General features: G+C 41.1%; 1 protein-coding gene across 2 annotated transcripts in view; it reads right to left on the bottom strand.

Annotated features, from left to right (window-relative positions):
* ttll7 (tubulin tyrosine ligase-like family, member 7) overlaps window positions 1-21304 on the bottom strand; it is a 79900-nt gene that overhangs the window by 11259 nt on the left and 47337 nt on the right. For both annotated transcript variants that reach the window (XM_034678052.1, XM_034678047.1), the window contains exons 14-18: window positions 20234-20320; window positions 15249-15486; window positions 12247-12542; window positions 11320-11454; window positions 2699-2779 (exon numbers count right to left, since the gene is read on the bottom strand). In XM_034678052.1, the coding sequence (XP_034533943.1) occupies window positions 2699-2779; window positions 11320-11454; window positions 12247-12542; window positions 15249-15486; window positions 20234-20320 (837 nt within the window). The remainder of the gene's footprint in view (window positions 1-2698; window positions 2780-11319; window positions 11455-12246; window positions 12543-15248; window positions 15487-20233; window positions 20321-21304) is intronic.

The raw sequence follows: 21304 nt of genomic DNA, 5'->3' as shown, positions 1-21304 counted from the left end.
GACAGCTCACCTACTTGATATGCATGAGTTGGCATTTGTTCCAACTGTAAGATTTCTCTCTCTCTTGTTTAATCTTACCATAAAATTAGCAATCAAAGAGGCTAATTTGTTCACTCAGTAAATGAGAGCATTTAAGGTTAGACATGGAGATGCATGCACATACACAATAACACAGACACATACAGTACCTGCTTGAAAAAAACATCCTGAATACACATTCAGTCCACGGTGACAATTTTAATATTAATTTTAAAGCATGTACAGGAATGGCCGATGGCACTGCCTATATGGAGGAAGGGGGGCTGTTGTAGAGGCAGGGCAAAAAGGACTGGGGCAGACAGTGGAGAGCATAGGAGAGGACTAATTGCTGCACCGCCGTCAGTCTTGGAGAGAAGGTGTCAGAAGTTTCCAGGCGGTCTGAGGACACCTGCGCCAGCTTTCCATCTCCTTCTTTGTTTTCCCGTCTCTCCCCACCTCACTGCCTTCTCTTCCTCCCCTTTCCCTTCCTTCCTCACCTCGTGCAGAGTGCAGCACTGTGGCCCTTTTGACTTTGATTCCTCACTCCTCATTACTGACGTGCCCGAGCGACTGTGTGTGTGTGAGTGCATGTGTGTTTTGTGATGCGAAGAGGCAAGATTTCCCTACAGCAATATGAGGCGAGCCACGCATGCACACTCAGACAAACTGATAGATGAGTAAACACACACACACATATGTTTTGGTATGGTAATCAGATGGCAGAGCGGTGGGCGCTACATTCCTGACCTCTGCCTGCTGCTCATTAGGCTGCCCTACTCCAAATAAAACATCAGCGCGCACCGCCACAGCCCACAACACAGCCAAACGCAGTTGTGCAGAAAGCGGTGGCTGAGAGATCACATCATTACTGACACGCCTACTGGATGCCATTTCACGTCTTGTCCCCTTTTTCTGTTTTGTTTACATCCTATTTGGTGTGTCTACCTCGCACTGTCTGGCATGATAATGATCTTCATGCTTGTCTTATTTGTCATTCTTTCTCTCATGTTGGATTTGGGGACTTTAAACATTGTTCAAAAGCATTCAAAGAAAGGAGAGGAGCAGTGGCATTTTGTCAGCGCTTTAACAAACATCCTATACAGGGTGATAGTATGGACCATGCAGCAGCAATAACGAAGGCAGGCAATTTACACAGTGTCAAAGGATACAGGTGGCATATTTTAAGGATCCCTGAGTTTAAAGATGAGGTATTGTCTCTGACTAGAGTTGTCAAAAGTATTTTTTAAAGTATTGATAGTGCAGAACTTTTTCAATACAAATCAGAACTTTGGTTAATTTCATGTTTGACAGCATAAAAGCTCTAAAACTGTTAAAAAGAAGACTGAAAGTGATTTTAAATCTTCTGGGAATTTTGAACTAGAGAGAGCACTCAACCTAGAAAGTGAACGAGAAGAGGGAGTAGTGTTTACGGCATTTTATGATTGCTTCACATGGGTCACACGTTAGAGCACAAACTACATAACATGGCCCTGCAGGAAGGTGCACAATGTTGTTTGAATTCAGCTAAAGCCCTTGCTTCATCATCCCTCGCTTCTCTGCTCTGCCTCTCAGTCACACCCGAAGCCCTCTGTACATCAGTGACACAGCAGACGGTTCTGACTCTCGGGTTGTCAAATACTGATGCTTTGTCATGCTACCTTTTGCATCTCACACAAGGTAGCCTTTAGGTAGACTGTGTAGCCCCAGTGTTAGCATCTGTTTCAGACAGTCAAAGAACATAGGAGTGCCCACAGGCTGATAGCAGGAAACTTCCTGAGCACAGCAAAAAATTATAAGAAAATAAAATGCAGACAGAGAGCATGGTTGTAGGAAATGTTTACTCATTCTGCCTTACAGTACTGGTGTTGCCAGGGACATCTTTTTTATTTACTAGTATCTTGTTAAAGTTTAACCCTCCTGTTATGTTGCGGGTCAAATTGACCCATTTTAAAAATTGTTAAAAGTATTTTTTCAGTATGAAACTTCTTCTGCATATACAATGAAAAAGGTTCATTTCACATTTTTAGCAATGCACTAAATATTGATTTAAATGGTTAGTAATGGAGTTAAGAATGACATTTAAAAAAATGTAAAATGGGATTTTGGGTTCTGACATTTTTGGATAATTAAACATGCCCCGGGTCAAGTTGACCCAAGAACATTATTGCTGTCCCTAAGAAACGAACATAACAGGAGGGTTAAAATCATACTATCCTAACAACTCATTTTCCCTTAACTTCTTTAGAATTAGTAGATCAATGTTATTGTTTTTAACTCTAAAACACTGGCTCCTTTTCTGTCAAACAAATAGTTACATATTTTTTCAACTCTTTACCATTTACAAAGATAGAGGCATGTTAATCCTCACAATAACTTGTTTACTTTTTAAGCCCTTTCATTTTCTCTGTTTAATGGGCTCTTACTCTCTGTTGGGGTTTTTATGTTGTGAGCTTAGGGAGGAGAGATGTTTTCTCTAAATTCTTGCTGATATCAAAGAGGTTTCAAACTTTTTCTGTGCTCTTTGATGTGTCATGAAACTGTCCAGTTATGTGTATCTTAGATTTGTATTCTGCAGAAAATTCATAGACCTTGAGCTGAGCTGATGTTCAGTTTTCTGGAGGGGCAGATCTAAGATTTGTTGGCTCAGTTCTCTTTCAGATTGATTCTGTAGAAGACCTACCTTTCGTTGTTTTGTGGAGTCCAGCTTCACAAGCCAATAGGAGGCCACCTTTGATTTATGGTACTTCCAGTTGTCAAGAATCTAGAGCAAAAAAAAACTAGAATGAGTTGGGGGTTTTTAACAACAAAGAAAAGACTGCAAGTCTACTACATCGCCATGTTTTTCAAAATCTACTATTTCCTACACAGTATTGGTCAAAACCAAGGCCTTCTTCATGTTTACTCTGCAGTCAATGTGATGTACAGCTACCAAAAATATCAACAATAACATTTAAAGTACAAACAGATTATTTCATCCATATGAGTTGATGATTGTTGGTTGGCTTTGGTCAATGTTTCCAGAACAGATTATGATCCTCTACAGCAGACTGCCATTGCTGCTGAAGAACAATTGTGTCAGACATAGAATAAGAACGTACAGATTAAGTCTGGAGCCTATTCCCACCTTCACACTTATCCTTTCTTTCACACTAAGGCCAAGGCACGTGGAGCGAACCATCATCTATCTTTAAACATAAAGCATTATCAACTTTCACACATAGGTCAGTCTCCATTATGGAAAAGTTCCATGTTCTTATAGTAGAAAACATTAAAGATAGAGCTGACATGCTCTTACATGTAATGCTGCACAACACAGAAAATACAAATTAAAAGAGGATGTATTTTAACAGGAGAACATTGCTTCAATGTCTCATTATTGCATATCAGAACAACTCCTGGTGAAAAACTTGTGTTCTGAGTCACATTTTCTACTTCACAACTGAATTTCATAATTTTCTACATATTTTTTTCTATTGCAAACCTTGCAAACTCAAACATAGCTTTTATATTTTCAATTATTTATTTATTTAACATTTGAGCTGTGTAAAAAAATCAAATAAACCCAGAGGAAGTCGACCGCTGCAGTTTACTATCGGCCTCTCTGTAAATAATACCAGCATGTAAAATATATTGGACATTTACAGAACACACTGCTTGCCTGTTGACAGACTGTGTTTGCTGAGTTGTTTGTTATCTATCATTCAAATACAGCACATCTCTGAGATAAAAAAAGTGGAGGTGTGATATTTGGATCTCCTCAGTAAAGTCCTTTGTTTTGTAGATATGTAAAAAATCCTTGGGGCATGTGTCGTTATGCTCAAAAGCTGTGCTGGATATTCCCATGCACTTGCTCCTACTGCCAACATAGTTGTGTACCTACAGGCACTGTTATTGTTGCTCTGTTGACTTAGTCTACATCTCCCCACTGGTGCACATAAACCTCTCACGTAGCATGCTAGATCCCCTGCAAACAGTACTCCCCATGGGAAGCTCCAGTGCAAACTTTGTGTTTGCTCGCTCACACATGTGTATGCACAAAAAACAGTCCACAAGGATTCCCAGATACAGAGCGGAGACACACATTGGTGCGCTTTCCTGAAAGTTACTTGTTTGTTATTATTCTCCCTCAACAAGAACCTTATGAACCTTGCCTGGTGAGATGCATGCTCATTTGTCTCATTTGTTTCATACATACACAAATTAGCCTCCATTAAAGCACAACAGAAATGCTCTTGATGCTTTTCACCTTTCAGTGATTTCGACTGTGACAAAAAAAGCAGGTTTTGAGTGAAAGATAAAAGAGGCAATTACTTGGTTACAAACACATCATTAGTCCAATTAAACCTCAACTTTAAATCACAGACAATATAAATTGTCAAAGATTGTTTTCATGCCAACTTAACGCTCCTTCTCTCTTGAGGCACAGAGGGAACAGTACAGGTGCAGTTGCTCAGCTGCGTTTCCATGGCTCTCTCATTAGCGTTCGTTAACAGTACAGGTGTGGAGGTAATTGTCTCTCACGACCCCGACACACCCAGATGACACAGAAACACATTCACTGTTTTTGCTGTTCTTGTGGGGACGTTGTGTAGGCTTAAACCAATTACTAAGTGGATTCTCCCGACTTAACCCAAAACATAACCACCAGCCTGTAAGACTTTAATGCATTCTATTGTTTATTGTGACATTGTTCCAAAAATATATTTGTGTCTAAATGGTTTCAAAGCTGATGGTATAGTTTTTATATAACGATGTATGGCTGTCCTCTATATGTTGATGACTCATTTGTCATCAGTTTGAGGAGCTTCTGAGTCAGACCCCATTATGTCAATCAAATCTCTGATGTTTTTTTTTAGAAGCATCATTGTTCACAGTTACATAACTGCATGACAGGCTGTAAACTCTACCAGCCTTGTCTTGTCTGAAAGTGACCTAACTCTAAAACAAGCAGTGGTAAAAACAGAGGGCAGTAACATACATAACAGTGGATCTGTTCACTGCACCACATCACACTGTTAGTGCTGAATGGTAACAGACACTGCTACAACCTCCTTTTACCCTTGTTCAGTGCGATTGACCGTTTGGCTGACGGTGCTGTCGGCTAAAGCAGCAATTCAATGACCAAGAAGTATTTCATTATTTTAGGAAGACATAGGACTAGAGGTGCTTCTGGGTATTTATAGTAATTGCACACAGGTGCTCTTTGGATACTTGTGCTAAATTCACCTTGTTAAGCGGTTATTGCATTGGTAATTAGTGAACTCAACCTAAAATTTAAAATATAATCACCTGGGAAAAAAAAGACAGGGTACTTTTAAAATACCTTTATTCTACATGGTAAAGTATTTTTTATTTATTTATTTTTTAAAGTGTTGTGACTGTAAAGGGCTTAAGAATGTAGCTGGTTGCAACCATAGACTGTATAAATAATGGACGTAGTACCCATCTGTTTCTGAAGCGTTGTTTTGAAGCCAATCGTCAGTGGTAATACGTATATTTTGCTGTGTAAAATCAGGGCAATTCAAATCTGCAACACTTTAGTTTGCTTCACATTTTTGATTGAGTTCACTGTCCCCCACGTGATAACCTCTTCACAAATTCACTTACACACATTTTTTTTCTTTGTTTGACTGGATATCTGATAATCTTTAAATCACAAATCATGAAAAAAAGCATCAAAATGTGGTCCTTATTACAGGGTTCCCACTCTTTTCCAGAGATCATTTTCCCAGACATTTCCAGGACATTTTCAGCAATGATCAAGCTGGTGTGACAGTCTAAATTTAGTTCCTAAATAACCAAGTAACAATGATGGGCAACTCTCATTTCAGCTTTCTCTTTTCTCAAAAAATATAAAATTAGCTAAGTAAAAAAGAAAAGTGCCAGCAAAGGAATCTGGAAGCTGCCTTATTAAAATAAAAACATAAATAATAATAATAATTAGAGGATCAGTGCATACATTGACCTAAATAGAACTAAATGACAAAAATGGCCACAAATGTTTCTCAACTCAACTCTAACTCAAAATATACCTGCTTAATCATGATCAGGGTTCCCACTCTTTTCCAGAGATCATTTTCCAGGACATTTCCAGGACATTTTCATTGATGATCAAGCTGGTATGACAGTCTAAATTTAGTTCCTAATGTAGTTCCTAAATAGTCTAATATGTTCCTCTCAGTGGAAGTCTACATTGAAAGACATGTAGTCTATGGCTATCAATGAAATCATCTCTTACATACTTAAAAATGATGGCAAATTGATTATAGAATAATGCAACCACAGCTGTACAGCACTTCACTTTCTTAGTGCAACCGAGTATCAATGATGGGCAACTCTCAGCTGTCTCTTTTCTCAAAAAATATAAAATGAGCTAAGAAAAAAACAAAGGAATCAGGAAGCTGCCTTACTGAAATAATTAAATAATAATAATGATCAGAGGATCAGTGCATTAATGACCTAAATAGAACTGAATGACAAAAATGGCCACAAATGTTTCTCAACTCAACTCAAACCCCATAATTGTAACACAGATTAAGCACATTAATGATGTGTCATGATCAAAAGCTGCGGCTCTAAGAGCCGATGCTTTATAGTGAATCAGAAGAGCCGGCTCACATCAAGAGAGAGCCGGCTCCCAGTTTTTTCCTTTCGCTGCTTAGCTCTCTCAGTGCTCAGCCCCAGCTCTGCTCACAGCAGAACTTTGTTTTGATTGGTCAGCATGGCGGCCAATCACATGTGAGGATATAGGATGTAGGTGATGGAGGGGATGTTGTGTATCCTGGCTTCATCTGTTCCTTCAGAGAACTGAGAGGAGAAATCGGATCAGCCCATCAAAGCTGAGGCATCGGATTTTTCTCAATGCCAACCTGCACTGAGGACATAAATAATGTTTGCTCCAGTTTGGTTCAGGTTCTGTTTCCTTGAGTTTGGTTCTGGTTCTGTTTGCTTGAGTTGGTTCTGGTTCTGTTTGCTCGAGTTTGGTTCTGGTTCTGTTTGCTTGAGTTTGGTTCTGGTTCTGGTTCGGTTTGGAACAGTTCGGTTCTGGTTCGGTTCTGGTTCAGTTCTGGTACGGTTCTGGTTCGGATCTGATTTGGGTCTGGTTCGGTTTGGAACAGTTCGGTTCTGGTTCGGTTCTGGTTCAGTTCTGGTACGGTTCTGGTTCGGTTCTGATTTGGGTCTGGTTCGGTTTTGGTTGGGTTTGCTGGAGTTTGGTTCTGGTTCTGTTTGCCTAAATTAAGGTCTGGTTCTAACCCTTATCATAACCCTAACCCTAATCCTAACCCTAACCCTAACCCTAACCCTAATCCTAACCCTAACCCTAACCCTAATCATAACCCTAACCCTAATCATAACCCTAACCCTAATCCTAACCCTAACCCTAACCCTAATCCTAACCCTAACCCTAATCCTAATCCTAACCCTAACCCTAACCCTAATCCTAACCCTAACCCTAACCCTGACCCTAATCCTAACCCTAACCCTAATCATAACCCTAACCCTAATCCTAACCCTAACCCTAACCCTAATCCTAACCCTAACCCTAACCCTAATCCTAACCCTAACCCTAACCCTAACCCTGACCCTAATCCTAACCCTAACCCTAATCATAACCCTAACCCTAATCATAACCCTAACCCTAACCCTAACCCTGACCCTAATCCTAACCCTAACCCTAATCATAACCCTAACCCTAATCCTAACCCTAACCCTAATCCTAACCCTAACCCTAACCCTAATCCTAACCCTAACCCTAACCCTAATCCTAACCCTAACCCTAACCCTAACCCTAACCCTAACCCTAATCCTAACCCTAACCCTAACCCTAATCATAACCCTAACCCTAATCATAACCCTAACCCTAATCATAATCATAACCCTAATCCTAACCCTAACCCTAATCCTAATCATAACCCTAACCCTAATCCTAACCCTAACCCTAATCCTAACCCTAACCCTAACCCTAACCCTAATCCTAACCCTAACCCTAACCCTAATCCTAACCCTAACCCTAACACTAATCCTAACCCTAACCCTAACCCTAATCCTAACCCTAACCCTAATCCTAACCCTAACCCTAACCCTAATCATAACCCTAATCCTAACCCTAACCCTAACCCTAACCCTAATCCTAATCCTAACCCTAACCCTAATCATAAACCTAACCCTAATCCTAACCCTAACCCTAATCCTAACCCTAACCCTAACCCTAACCCTTATCCTAACCCTAACCCTTACCCTAATCCTAACCCTAACCCTAATCATAAACCTAACCTAATCCTAACCCTAATCCTAACCCTAACCCTAATCCTAATCCTAACCCTAACCCTAATCCTAACCCTAACCCTAACCCTAATCCTAATCATAACCCTAACCCTAACCCTAATCCTAACCCTAACCCTAATCCTAACCCTAATCCTAACCCTAACCCTAACCCTAATCATAACCCTAACCCTAACCCTAATCATAACCCTAACCCTAACCCTAATCATAACCTTAACCCTAATCCCAACCCTAACCCTAATCATAACCTTAACCCTGACCCTAATCCTAACCCTAATCATAACCCTAACCCTAACCCTAATCACAACCCTAACCCTAATCCTAACCCCAACCCTAACCCTAATCGTAACCTTAACCCTAATCCTAACCCTAACCCTAACCCTAATCCTAACCCTAACCCTTATCCTAATCCTAATCATATCCCTAACCCTAACCCTTATCACAACCCTAACCCTTATCACAACCCTAACCCTAACTCTAATCCCAACCCTAACCCTAACCCTAACCTTAACCCTTATCACAACCCTAACCCTAACCCTTATCACAACCCTAACCCTAACTCTAATCCCAACCCTAACCCTAATCCTAACCCTAACCGTAATCATAACCCTAACCCTAACCCTAATCCTCACCCTAACTGTAATCATAACCCTAATCCTAACCGTAATCCTAACCCTAATCCTAACCCTAACCGTAATCATAACCCTAACCCTAACCCTAATCCTCACCCTAACTGTAATCATAACCCTAACCCAAATCCTAACCCTAGGATCAGGATGAGAATGGTTTTGTAACAGAATAAATGCACAAAATTGGTCAATTATAAGTCTTCTCATAAAAACACCGCACGTATAAGTGTTTTCAACAAAAACCATTAGTTTTTGCAAATTTAAGGTAAAATATACGGCTATAAAGATCCTAAATTAAGAGCCTTTCAGGAGTCGAAAGAGACTGCTCTTCTTTGGGAGCCGAGTTAAAAGAGCTGAACTTCCCATCACCAAAGCACATGCTTACTACCATTTGCACTCTTAGTTTCCCTTGGAACTATTTGTATTGTAAAACGTATCAATGTAAATACTTCAGACCTGTACCATAGTGATAAACAGATAACACTTCAATTTGAATCAAGTAAATACCACTTATACACTTTGAAACAGAGGGTCATTTCGTTCCTTGTGGACTCAACATGACAGCATTTATACTTTTCAAGTAATTGATCTTCAACTCTTTCAGAAAATGAACAGCAGCAAGACTCACATATCCCTTCGAGCCACCAAATGGTATCATAACAATGGTGTCTTTGCTGTTGTAATGACACAGCACAACTTTATAATTTATTAGAAATGTATTTAAATTATTTCATGGACCCCCACGCCATGGTTCGCGGACCCCCAGGGGTCCCAGGACCCCACTTTGAGAACAACTGAGCTAGAGTGCGGTAATTGAGCTCTCAGCCTGCAGAGAAAGTTGTGAGGTACAGACCCCCAAGCTCTCTGCCCAACTCTGCTGGTCACACTATAACTTAAATATAAGACTCTTTGAATCAAAAGAGCAGACCACAAGGTTAATGTACCATAAAAGATAAACAATATACCCCCGTTTTCTGTGAATGCATGATTATGAAGTGAAGGAGAAAAGATGTGAAAAAGTTGCGCAGTGTCGCTGTCTTTTCCAGCAAAGCGTGCACTCAACTTTCAATGAATGGGGATGTGTTTTGTTAATAGGGTCAGGTCGCACACAGTCATGTCGGAATAATTTTCCAGGACTATATGTGATTTCCAGGACATTTGACTTTTTCTCCTATTTTCCAGGTGTTTTCCAGTACTGGAAAACTGGTCAACTGTTTTCCAGGTTTTCCAGTTTTTCCAGGATGTGTGGGAACCCTATTATTAACATTGACATGATGTTCCCCTGAATATATTGGGTTTCTGAGACCACCATACTCTTATTCTCTGTGGTTCAAGTGCTGGCCAACCACTCGTTATGATTAGCTGAACTGCTCTGTCAATACCTTTCAAAGCTTCTTACCAAAAGTTACTTGACTCATGCTTCTTGAAATCATCACATTTGCAATGGACCACTGACCCAACTACTTACATACAGTATACATCTTGTGCATTTCTCATATGTAGCCTGGTGTAAATTTGTTCTGTTCATTTAACATGCTCCTTTGCTTGTACACCTGTCATTAGTCACCACAGTGAAGACAGTCTCACAAGCTGCTATCTGTTCAACACTGGGGTCCTGAATGGATGTCTGGTTCTGGGGACAGTCTTGGCCATAACAGAGGTCAGAGTCAATGTGGATTTGGTGGATGGATGCCTTCATGGTACTTATTACTAATTCAAGGTGATTTTCTCTTTGGGCTTTTTTCTTTTCTTATTTCTTTGACATAATGCAAAATTAACTAGTATTCCACAAAAAAGTGAAGGTGTTTAAAGACCCTATGTTTAAAAATGACACCATCTCTGTGTCTGAATTGTTAGTAATGCAGTGACAGTTTGTTTAATTAAAGTGATATGAGTAAATTGTTCTGTGCTACTTCACAGAAATATACGACTGTACATTCGAGCAATTCTGTCAGCAGCATCACAAACAAAAGTAAAAACAAAAGGCAGGGACATAAATCTGAGAGGGAATAGAGGTGGCACCCGGTGATACAAAGGAGCAATGGGGAATAGCACGAGGTTGCAAAATGAACGACAGGTTTTTACCGGGGTCATTTGAAAGACAATGGGAGCCAAGCCAAAATTGTCAGGCTATTGTAGCGAGGGACGAAGAGGGCTCCTTTGCTCAGGCTGCGGAGTGACCGCACCTGGCCACAGAGGGGACTCTGGGAATACAGCCGGTCTCTGGGATGCTCCAAGTTCACTCCCTTTTTCTTGTCCTTATTTATTTTAATGTCTTTCTGAACTACATCATCAACATTTGTTACGCTCTCTTTTGGCCCCAGAATCTGAATAATATGATACTCACATTGGAAATTTAACACATTGGATCATTGTAAAATACACCCACCTCGTCTAGCACAGCCTCAGCCTCTTCTTCTGTTTTACCCGGAAACCTGATTCTCATGGCGGTGAGTGCTGCAAGAGTCTGACGCACCAGCTCAGCCTCCTGCTCTTTACTTCTCAGGTTTATCAATGGATCACCCTGCACCCACACAAACAGAAAGAAACCAATTAGTTTAAACGTCTTCAAAGTAACTAAATTTTGTCTGGTATTGGGACCACTTCAAAATATCCCTATATGGCTATAGCGTTTGCAATGTTCTCATTAGTGAGCCTAAATCCAATTTGAGATTTTCTTTCAATTATTTTCTTATCCCTCCATGTGCAACTCTGACGGATTTACAGAGTGCAGGACGGTTAAAATTACAGAAAAGAAAATTCCCCTGTCACTTTCTGTACATGTGTGTCATGACACGAGCATGCAACCATTGCACTCTATGGCCTTTTCAGGACAAAAGTTTTCCATTTGGCTCTGTATTCAAAGGTTAAAAGTATTCCTCTCCATTTCTTCTAGTAACACGGTATGTCACAAAGGTTACCGTGAAGAAAGAAAGGGAATGGAGGAGGCAGGCAGAGAGCAACAGATGGCAACATAATAAAAGATCATTGTGGTGGGCTACAGTCGGCCTTTACAGTACTGACGGAGCAGCTGAGAGATTCTTATTGGGCCTGGAGACAATATATGCCACAGGAGGAGAATAGCTCAAGGACAGTTCGTAAAACAAAAGTAAACTTGAGTGGGTAAATATAATTCAACACAGTCTTGATCATACTTGGGTACTTGGGTATTTGATCAGAAGATGATGCCCATATTTGGCAAAAAGACAGCTTGACTACTTTAAGTTATGAACTAAGTAAACTTCTCTGTGACTGACAATGTATCTGACGCACTCTGAATCACAACCCTTGTGTGTGTGTGAGTTGATTATCTTACGATGTTGGAGTGGATGGTCCCCAGACTGTTGCTGTGAGGCACACGGTGGGCGGAGCCACTGCGACTCAGCGAATGAGAGCGCAGCGTAGCAGAGCTTGGCCTGATGAGGGGAGTGGCCATGGGAACTGTAGGAGAAGGTCTGGTTGACAAAGTCCGCAACTCATTGGGCGACGAGAGGGAAGCAATGGAACGAGGGCAGGAGATGGAGCGTCTGATTGGACCAGAGAGTGTTGGGGAAGCAGAGGGGATGGGGCTGGTTTTGAGAGACTTGATTGGAGGTTTCCAGTGCATTCGGCCTGTAGGGAAACAAAAGAGAGGGTGAGGGAGGAAAAGGGGGAGTGATTCACTGTCACACTTCAAACTCTTTTCTCTCCTGATCCTGTCTCAGGGCTCAAGTCACTGTCAAGCTCTCTTCTCTGCTTTCCATCCATTGCCGGGTGGCTTTGGAGATGAAGTGTGGCATTAAAACTCCCATTGGTGCGCTCTGGCTCTCTGGCCCAGCGGCCCTGTGTGTATGTTATTAGCGACCGCAGCATGTGTTGTAGAAACCAGAAACTAAACAGTAGTCCTGTCTGGTTTGGGAATGGATTAAAGAGAAGCGCTCTTCCTCTTTCTCAGACACAAACACACAAAGACACAAAAAATCCAGCTGAAAAACCACACTGACACTCCCCATCACCCTTGAAACTACTCCAGCTTTTCTACCAGCCTGTGTATTGGTGTGTGTTTTCTATTTGTGTAGTGTATGTGTGTCTGACATCAAGTGTGCATGCAAGTGATTATTTGGTCTGCTGTGTGGCCTACTGAGGTTTGGCCAGTGCCAAATGAGAGCATTATGGGGCTTAGTTCTAGCGGCTCTTTGGTGGCGTGGTATGGAGGAGTGCTTGGCAGGGTTGCCGTCTCTCTTTGCACATACACAGAGACACACACAGTTAAAAGTTGGGCTTTTTCATCGGTTTGTCCCCTTACTTTGTGACAAATAGAATGAGCTCAAAAAACTCCCCCCTCTCTCTATTGAGCAGTAAAACCGCTGGTCCACAATGCAACCGGAGAAGCTTTTTTCTTTCCAAGGACAGCACATATACGGCTGTGAAAGGTGCCCTCTTACTCACTTCAGAGAGCTGAAAGTGAGTTGATGTATGTGACTTATGAAATATTGTGTCAATGCTTGAGACTTATCACTCTCTATAAAACAGGGAATATTTCCACATTAAATTCAAGGTGTTTTCAAGGTAAACAACAAAAGGAGTCTTTTTCTCTTACTTTCTCTTTCAATCACATTCCTTCTTCTCGTCCTCCACCTTCTATTTGCCGGAACTGCACTCTTCAGGACACTTATCTTTCCTCAAGTGCTTTTCAGATGTTCGACATTATTCTGTGTGCAGGTGTGTGTGTTTGTGTGTTTGAAGCTAGGACACTTTGCTCAGGCACAGCACGAGATTAGTCACAGGCTATGATCACCCATTACACTTCAATTTGAAACCTAGCATCTACTTTAATTTCATCACATCAATTAGACACAAAAACTTGTTGTTCACAGCATCACAGCTTGCTGCGAGAGAAAGTGTATGAGTATTGTAGGTACTGATCAAAGCAAAACTCTTTACATTTGTATTCTAAAAAATGTGAGTGCATGTGTATTGAAATATTTTCAATCAGGCTTTGGATATTTCTTTTATTTTTATTTTTATTTGGAGTCCAAAACTATTGGTAGAGTTTTGGAACTATCTGCCCTCCAAACGCTATTTGGTGTGGTGACACAAAATCAAATTTTGATCAACTACACACAAAGTTTTTTGTCTTTTCCCACAAATTTTGTTTGGATGGAAAGACAGTAACCCTCCAACATTTACTCAGTGGATTTGAGACATGATACATTTCCTTAAGCTTGAGAAGATAAGGTATGCTGTCAGAGGGTCATCTGACAAGTTTTTACTGATATGGCAGCCTTTTCTGACTCATGTTGATATTTTCAGCTCTAGTAATTTTATGGATGAGTAGCCTTTAATGTTGATGTATGTAACAAGAAGCATCTGAAACAAGCATCTAGAAAGATCCGTAAGATGCCGCTTAGGTTCATCTGTCACTGCTCCACTCTTTTGTGTGTTTCAATGCTTGTTTATGCCTTAAATAATGGATAATAATTATTTTACTTTATTAATTAATTGTATTAATTCATTAACTTTATTTATTGTAGTTCATATTATTTATCCGTTTTTAAAAAAAGTTATATTTTTGGGCATTTTCACCTTTAATAGACCGGACAGTTGAAGAGAGACAGGAAACATGGGGAGCAGCAAGACATGCAGCAAACGGCTGAGGCCGGGAGCTCAACCCATGACTGCCATGATGACGACCACACCCTTCGCACATAGGGTGCGCACCCAGACCATGACACCGAAGACGTCCCTATTGATCTTTTTAAAAAATGTTGTTGTGTTCCCTTTAAATTTTACCATGTGTGGAAGGGGTGGGGGATTTCTATCAGTAACTGTGTCAACACTGAACTGTTGAGGTTGGATTGATATATAAAAATTCTTAATAAACTTAGTGTAAAAAAAATAAAAATTGGAGGGTTGCCCAATCAGATGGTTATAATGTGCTTGTAACCTCATAGGACCAACTCCAAATTTCTTGCTCCAACAATGTACACACTCATGCTCGCTATATTCCCTGTTTGCACTTTGATCACTGTCAAAGCAAGAAAAATTTGAGACTACAATAGAAATCTTAAAACATGTATCAGTGCAGGTGTCTGACTGCTCAATTTAACACATATGAAAAACAAATCTGTGCTAGAAATCAGGATAACAGCTGTAATCAGAAATAAAAGAAAGGAAGCAACAAACAGCAGGAGGAGAGAAAATGCAAAATAAGAACTGAATAAACAAGCAATATGAAATGAAGACGGCTGTAAACAAGGTCCCTGTCAAAGCCCCACACGCCCCTGCTTCTTAATAAAGAGGTCATCAGACACCTTTATATACATCCAGCCTCTTTACCTGAGCGCTCAGCCAAGTTCCTCTCCTTGTTCTCTCCAAGGTCATAGGAAACTTTCTTCTCCCTCTTCTCTCCGCTTCTTCCTCCTCCACCTCCTCCCCCTGCATTCCTCCTCTCCTCCTCTTCTTCATCTGAGGAGGAGCAGGAGTTATCAGCGCTGCTGCCACTTGAGAAGTCAGCCAAGTAGTCTGGTCTTTGACGTCTGGGTGTTTGACTGCTTTCTGGCATCGCGGTCAAGGGCTGCCGGGTACAAACACAGACAGGTAAGAAAAACAGGCATACACAAACTGTCACTACAAGAATGCACACAGAGCCATATAGAAGTCAATAAAAACACGCACACACACACATGTAGGAATCTTTTATACTTTTGTTCTCAGGGGACAGAGAGCATTTGCTTACAAACCCTAAAGTAGTACAAATAACCTCATTTTCTGGGGAAAAAAATCCTTCCGCTCAAGGTCTGAAACTCAAACGGCCTCTCACAAGGACATAAGTGTACAACACTTGTACATAAAGACGTTGAGATGTTGTCACCCTCCCTCGCCTCTCCTCACCCTCAGCCCATTACCATCTGTCACTGGGAGACCTGGAGGTGACAGAGCCAGCCCACACACCCACGTGTGTGTATGGTTACCTGCGGGCTCATTATGGACAGAGACGATTTCAGGATTTTATTCTACCGTGCTGTGTGTAGGTGTGTGTGTATATTTGTGTGAAAAATATGTTGTAAATGTGCATTATTTTTAAGCTTTGTCACAGGAACATTTCTTTTACTTTGTGCTTTTTCTTTATTAGCCATCATAACCACAGCCCTGTCTCAGTTCTAGCCTAAGGTCCTGATGAAAGAGGACTTGATCTCAAAGGGTATTATCTGGTTAAACGAAGGTTTTATAGAAATAAATAATATAAAAATAATAAGGTCCTTCCACTCAGCCTTCCCAGTGTCCTCATAGGATACAGCATACACCTCTTTTTAGAGTGCGTGGTTATAGGTCATCTAATCCTACAATTTGAGTAATAGAAAAATGTCCCTGAATGCCTTGCAAACCAAGGCAGTTTAACATGAACTGTGGCTGCAAGTGCAAGAAAAGAGGAACACACATTCCCCCAAAAAAGTGACTCCCTCCTAAATTCTAAAATCTATTGAAATTCCTATTTTCAATGTAGATACAAAGGAATATGTAAGCATCAAATCAGCATTTACAAAATGGCGGATTCACATTATGACCAGAACACGATGAAAACTTTGACAGTACATTATGTCATGACTAATGTTATCCCTTTTCTTACATGCAGTTTTTTTTAGACTGAATCTCCTGCTGTGCTGTTAAGGGCCACTCCCCCTCTCCAAAACTACAGGTAGTGCTAAGAGGGGCATTGTGATTAGGCCTGAGAAGAAGAGTGGCTTTATACGCTCCTTAACAAATATGGATTGCTTTATTTAAAAGTTTATTTGATGATAAATGCTTTAAAAATCTGAGATTCTGTGTTATTACTTGAAGAAAATTAACATCATAGTCCTACTATAATGAACTAAGTGGAAAACTTTTATCCTCCAAATACAACTGAATTCTTCATAAAAAGATTGACGGAGGGTAAACAAATGTTGAATCTCTGCTATCTCAGAACAGGTGGCTGACTTCTTCACTCATGAAATCATGATCTGCTTCAGCCCTAAAACACAAACAAGAAAGCTTCTTTTTTTAAACTCGGAGTTCATTAAGTTGAGTGTCAACTTCACATCCTGGAAAGGAATACACTGATCACGTTAATAAAGCATTTGTACATCTGTTATTCTACGGTTAGCTCGGGCAGCGCTGTCAGGCCACCTGGATTAATGGGCAGGAAGTGATCACAGGGCTTACACAGTCACCGCCGGGTAACAGTGAGGGTGAGTGATAGAGGAAGATCGAGACAGAGAGAGATTAAATACATGAGAGGAAAATAAAAGGGAAGATGGGAACATTAGATTGATGGGGAGGGAAATAAAGAGGAGGACAAGATGAATCTGAGTATGGGAGCGGAGAGAAACTAAGAAAAGGCTTTGAATAGGTGGGAGAACTGAAATGAATAGAGAGAGAGAGAAAAGGACTCTGAACATTCAAGTGTAGAAGAGAAAGCAGACAGGAAGATGTTGGATAAACAGACGAGAGGAAGACAGAGAGAAAAACAGACAGAAACTTTAGGTTTGTGCAAAGACAAGAGTGAGAGCAACTGTGAAAGAAGAGCACGCTTAAAGGGGAACTGAGGAGAAAGGTGAAGCAAGAGGCCAAACTCAAAGCCCCTTTCCCACATGCAGTGCATGACTGAGATTATCAACGTTGTCTATAAGGGATGCAGGTCTGAATGAGAACTGGCAAAATCTGTTTAAACAAACTTCAAAGCTCCTGTAATGGGATTCACACTAGTTATGAAACAGAAGGGTAATAATAGTAATGTTGCTATGACCTAGAAAAGTAAACCAGACCTTCAGGGACACAATTGATTATTAGCAGAGGTGGGCACAGCTAAACAAACATTTAATTCTGTTATCCATTAATCCGTAATTCTGTTCAAAATCAGCGGAAGTTAACATTAACGTTAAAACCTGTTGTTGAAAGTCAGACCGTGTCCTGCTGCAAAGGGTCCCTATGATCCAAGTCCAGTAAAAGGTTAAATCCCACACTCATAAAGATCCACAGATTACTTCAAATCTACAAAGACTGTATGCTCTTGCTCAAGCTGTTTTCAATCAACATTAACATGTAAGAGCAGGATTTGGATCCCCTCTTCTCTCTCAGGTAAACAACCTCAGCGTAAATGCTCCTAGTGATGGAAAGTCCAGCTCTTATTGGTGGTCAAGATCATTTGGCTCTGGAAGAACCGTCTCTTTCAGCTCAAACTTTAGATTGAGATTGCCTCATAAAACTGTTATTTTTTATGCTTTTATCTTCTCTGGTTTACTGCCTTATGCCTCAGGTACTTTATTTCCGGTATGGATAACAAACATGTTTTTTTTTTTATTTTGATAGGACACAAAGGGTACCTCTGATGGATCGAAAAGTTATGAGGGAAAATGTAAACAGCTAAAGCGATGAAGGGTTAAGTTCAGTTTATTAGCTCCTTCCAAATGAGGCACAAGCTCTCACATTGTCCTAAGATTGTCTCTCTTTCTCTCTCTGTTACCTGCAGAGGTGTGGAGACACTACTTGCAACACAAACAGGAGAAGAGGAGGAGGAGAAAGAGAAATCCTTCATTGCTATCCCACTAGTGGGATAGCAGATTAAAATCTCATGTGGATAAAAGAAAGAAAAAGATAAATGGTCAGCAATCATACTTTTGCTGGGCGCCTAGGTGTCGTCTATATATACGAGAAACACCGGTGCATCTTCAACTGCAAAATCTTCACTTCTGATGCCACATCTTTACACCTCTCTTAAGCTGTGTTCGAGCGAGGTCTAACAAGATATCAAAAGCATTAAAACACAGAGATTACTTTTTCTAAGTGATTTGAATTGTCCTTTTGTGAGCTGAATCGCAACTGTCTCAAGTGGCAACATCTCCACTTCCTTACTGACACATTTGTTAAATAGAAGCAGGATGAAGTCTTTCATTAGAACACATGTACAGGGTCAGGTACATCACCAAACAGTGGTTGCTTAAACCAATACAAAAAGCGATTTGATCTAAATTTTCCTTTGTATTTAGGCAAAGTCAGGGTGAGATAAACTGTCAACAACCTTGAACAATTACCACAACAGACTGAGCGCATGTATATGTATGACATTGTTCACATTGAGTGTTGGTGTCTCAGGATGATTCAGTTGTCGGTATTGTGTTTTATACTGTTTCGTTTGTATAGATGTAACGTTAACCTAGGCAAGGTAACCATTCAAGAAGACTCCCGTCAGTACCTGAATGTCTACAAAGTGCCGAGAGTTCATGTTAGAAAGGGGCTTAAGAGGATCAAATGTGATACATTTTTCATCATGTAAATGTACTTGTACATGAGGTAGAAGTGAAAGACGGGGGAGGACAATAGAAAAAAATTATAGGAAAAAAATAGAAACCCAAAGGTTATCACTACTACACTGCCTTTCGACATTTCACTTTGTGCCTTTCTTGCTCCTCTGGTCCTCTCCGTCTTAACATTTCCTCAGCAGTGACATACATTAGTGGCCCTTCCCTTCCCCAGCAATCCAGTCTCTAATCCCCTTGCTCCTCTCTTCTAGCTTCATGCACTCACTGGTTCTCTTTCACCAGATGGCTTGTGAGCGCTGCACCCCGAGGAGTGAATCTATCTGTCACAGCTTTTTCTTCTCCCCCCCTGCTCCCCTCAATGTCTCTCCCTGCACAGCCAGCAACATCCAAACTGACAGGGTCCAAATTAATTTGGACAACAGTGATTGTGTCTGAACAAGTCCTCATTCCAGCTAAGGCCTCTCTAATGCAGTGCTGAACTGCCCTGTCGAGTCCCTAACATACTCTTTGAGTGTTCCAGCCAATTTAGCCCCCAAGTGAGTGAGTGAGTGAGGGAAAGAGGGAGGGATGTAGATGTTCAGGAAGAGGCAGGGGATGGAGAGGTGAAAGGAGGGGAGTGAAGAAAGGTGATGGAGGGAGTAATGTGCTGTCGTGGGAAATCGTGGGGGCGTATAGGTGTATGTGACAGAGGAAGAGAGAGAGAAAAGAGGGAGATAGACAGAAAGAGAGGCAGCCTGACAGCTGTCCCCTAGGGGAGTTGGATCTTTTCTTTGGGACTCTTTCTGATTCTTTTCTTTTTCTACTACCCCTCCTCTTTATTTTTCTGAATCACGTCCTATATGCTTTCTGTGGGCGGTAGCTCCAGGCATCTGCCTACCTGCCTCCCCCCTGCCTCCCTCTTTCTCTCCCTCTCTGACACTCTTCTTTGCACTTTTTCTTGGGTCCCTTGAGGCATATGGCCCTGATTCTCCCCCCTCTCTCTGTGTTTCAGCATCTCCCTTCCTCTCTCACACCCTCACCCACCTTAGGACCTCGTTGCCGGGAGGATTTGCCCATCAGCTTCTCGTCGTCCAATTCACATTGCTCCAGAAGATCCAATATGTCCTCCTCCTACACACAAACCAAAAATACATGATGAGGAGATGAGGATAGCCGATGAGAAGATGCCAAAGGTGACGTTTTTACTACATCGGGAGCAAACACTGAAAAGCATCAATAAAGACTAACATGTAGTGATATCATAATGAAACAATGATAAGGAATGATTAAAACTCTTGATGTTTTATAGCCCTAATTACTTTAAAGTCAAAATGAAGTGTGAGGAAATAAGAAAAGTTGGACTTCACAGGCATATGTGCCTTATCTAGGGTTAGAAAAAAAAAGACCCTGGCTGGGCAAGCACTGCTATTTGGCAGCGCTTGTAGAGTCTGGATTTGGAAAAGGCAGCTTCACGGCCATCGCCAATATGCTGGGGCCTTGGCCATTTGGCTGTAGCTGAAATGCAGGCAAAGGTGATTAATGTTGCTTCACGTCTGGGACATAAAAAGCGCCCACTTGCCGCTCAAAAACAGATGAAAAGTGATTGTTTTTCTCTCAGATTAGCCATCAAACTGCCTTCAGGGGTCCTTGAAAAGGTCATCGTGCCCCCTGGCTCGCTGTGCTGGTGTGTGTGTGTGTGTGTGTGTGTGTGTGTGTGTGTGTGTGTGTGTGTGTGTGTGTGTGTGTGTGTGTGTGTGCATGTGTGTGTGTGTGCACGAACATACAATATGTGTGCAGTGGTATATAACCATGTCTAGAAGTGTTTATTTGATGGGTACTTTACAGCCACTGGAAAACCAAAGCTACAGTAGCCTTCAAACTATGTCATTTGTGGACCTATATAATGTTGAGAGTGAAGGAAATGTAGTGCAAAGGTGCAATAAGACTGAGCTAGTGTTGTAGTACTCAAATCCAGGATTCAGACTTAAGGCCAACTTGAGCTTTGATTTTCAGGACTCAGATACGACTCGTGTCGTCTTGCAACAGTTTCTGCCAGGATGGTTAAAGAAATGCTGTGAATCATGTGTTTTACTTTCATAGATTTAACAGCTAATG

Source organism: Notolabrus celidotus, chromosome 2 (genome assembly GCF_009762535.1).
Source record: "Notolabrus celidotus isolate fNotCel1 chromosome 2, fNotCel1.pri, whole genome shotgun sequence".
NCBI classification, from domain to species: domain Eukaryota; kingdom Metazoa; phylum Chordata; class Actinopteri; order Labriformes; family Labridae; genus Notolabrus; species Notolabrus celidotus.
Note: the sequence above shows the minus strand (reverse complement) of the source record. Positions and strands in the feature narration are given on the sequence as shown.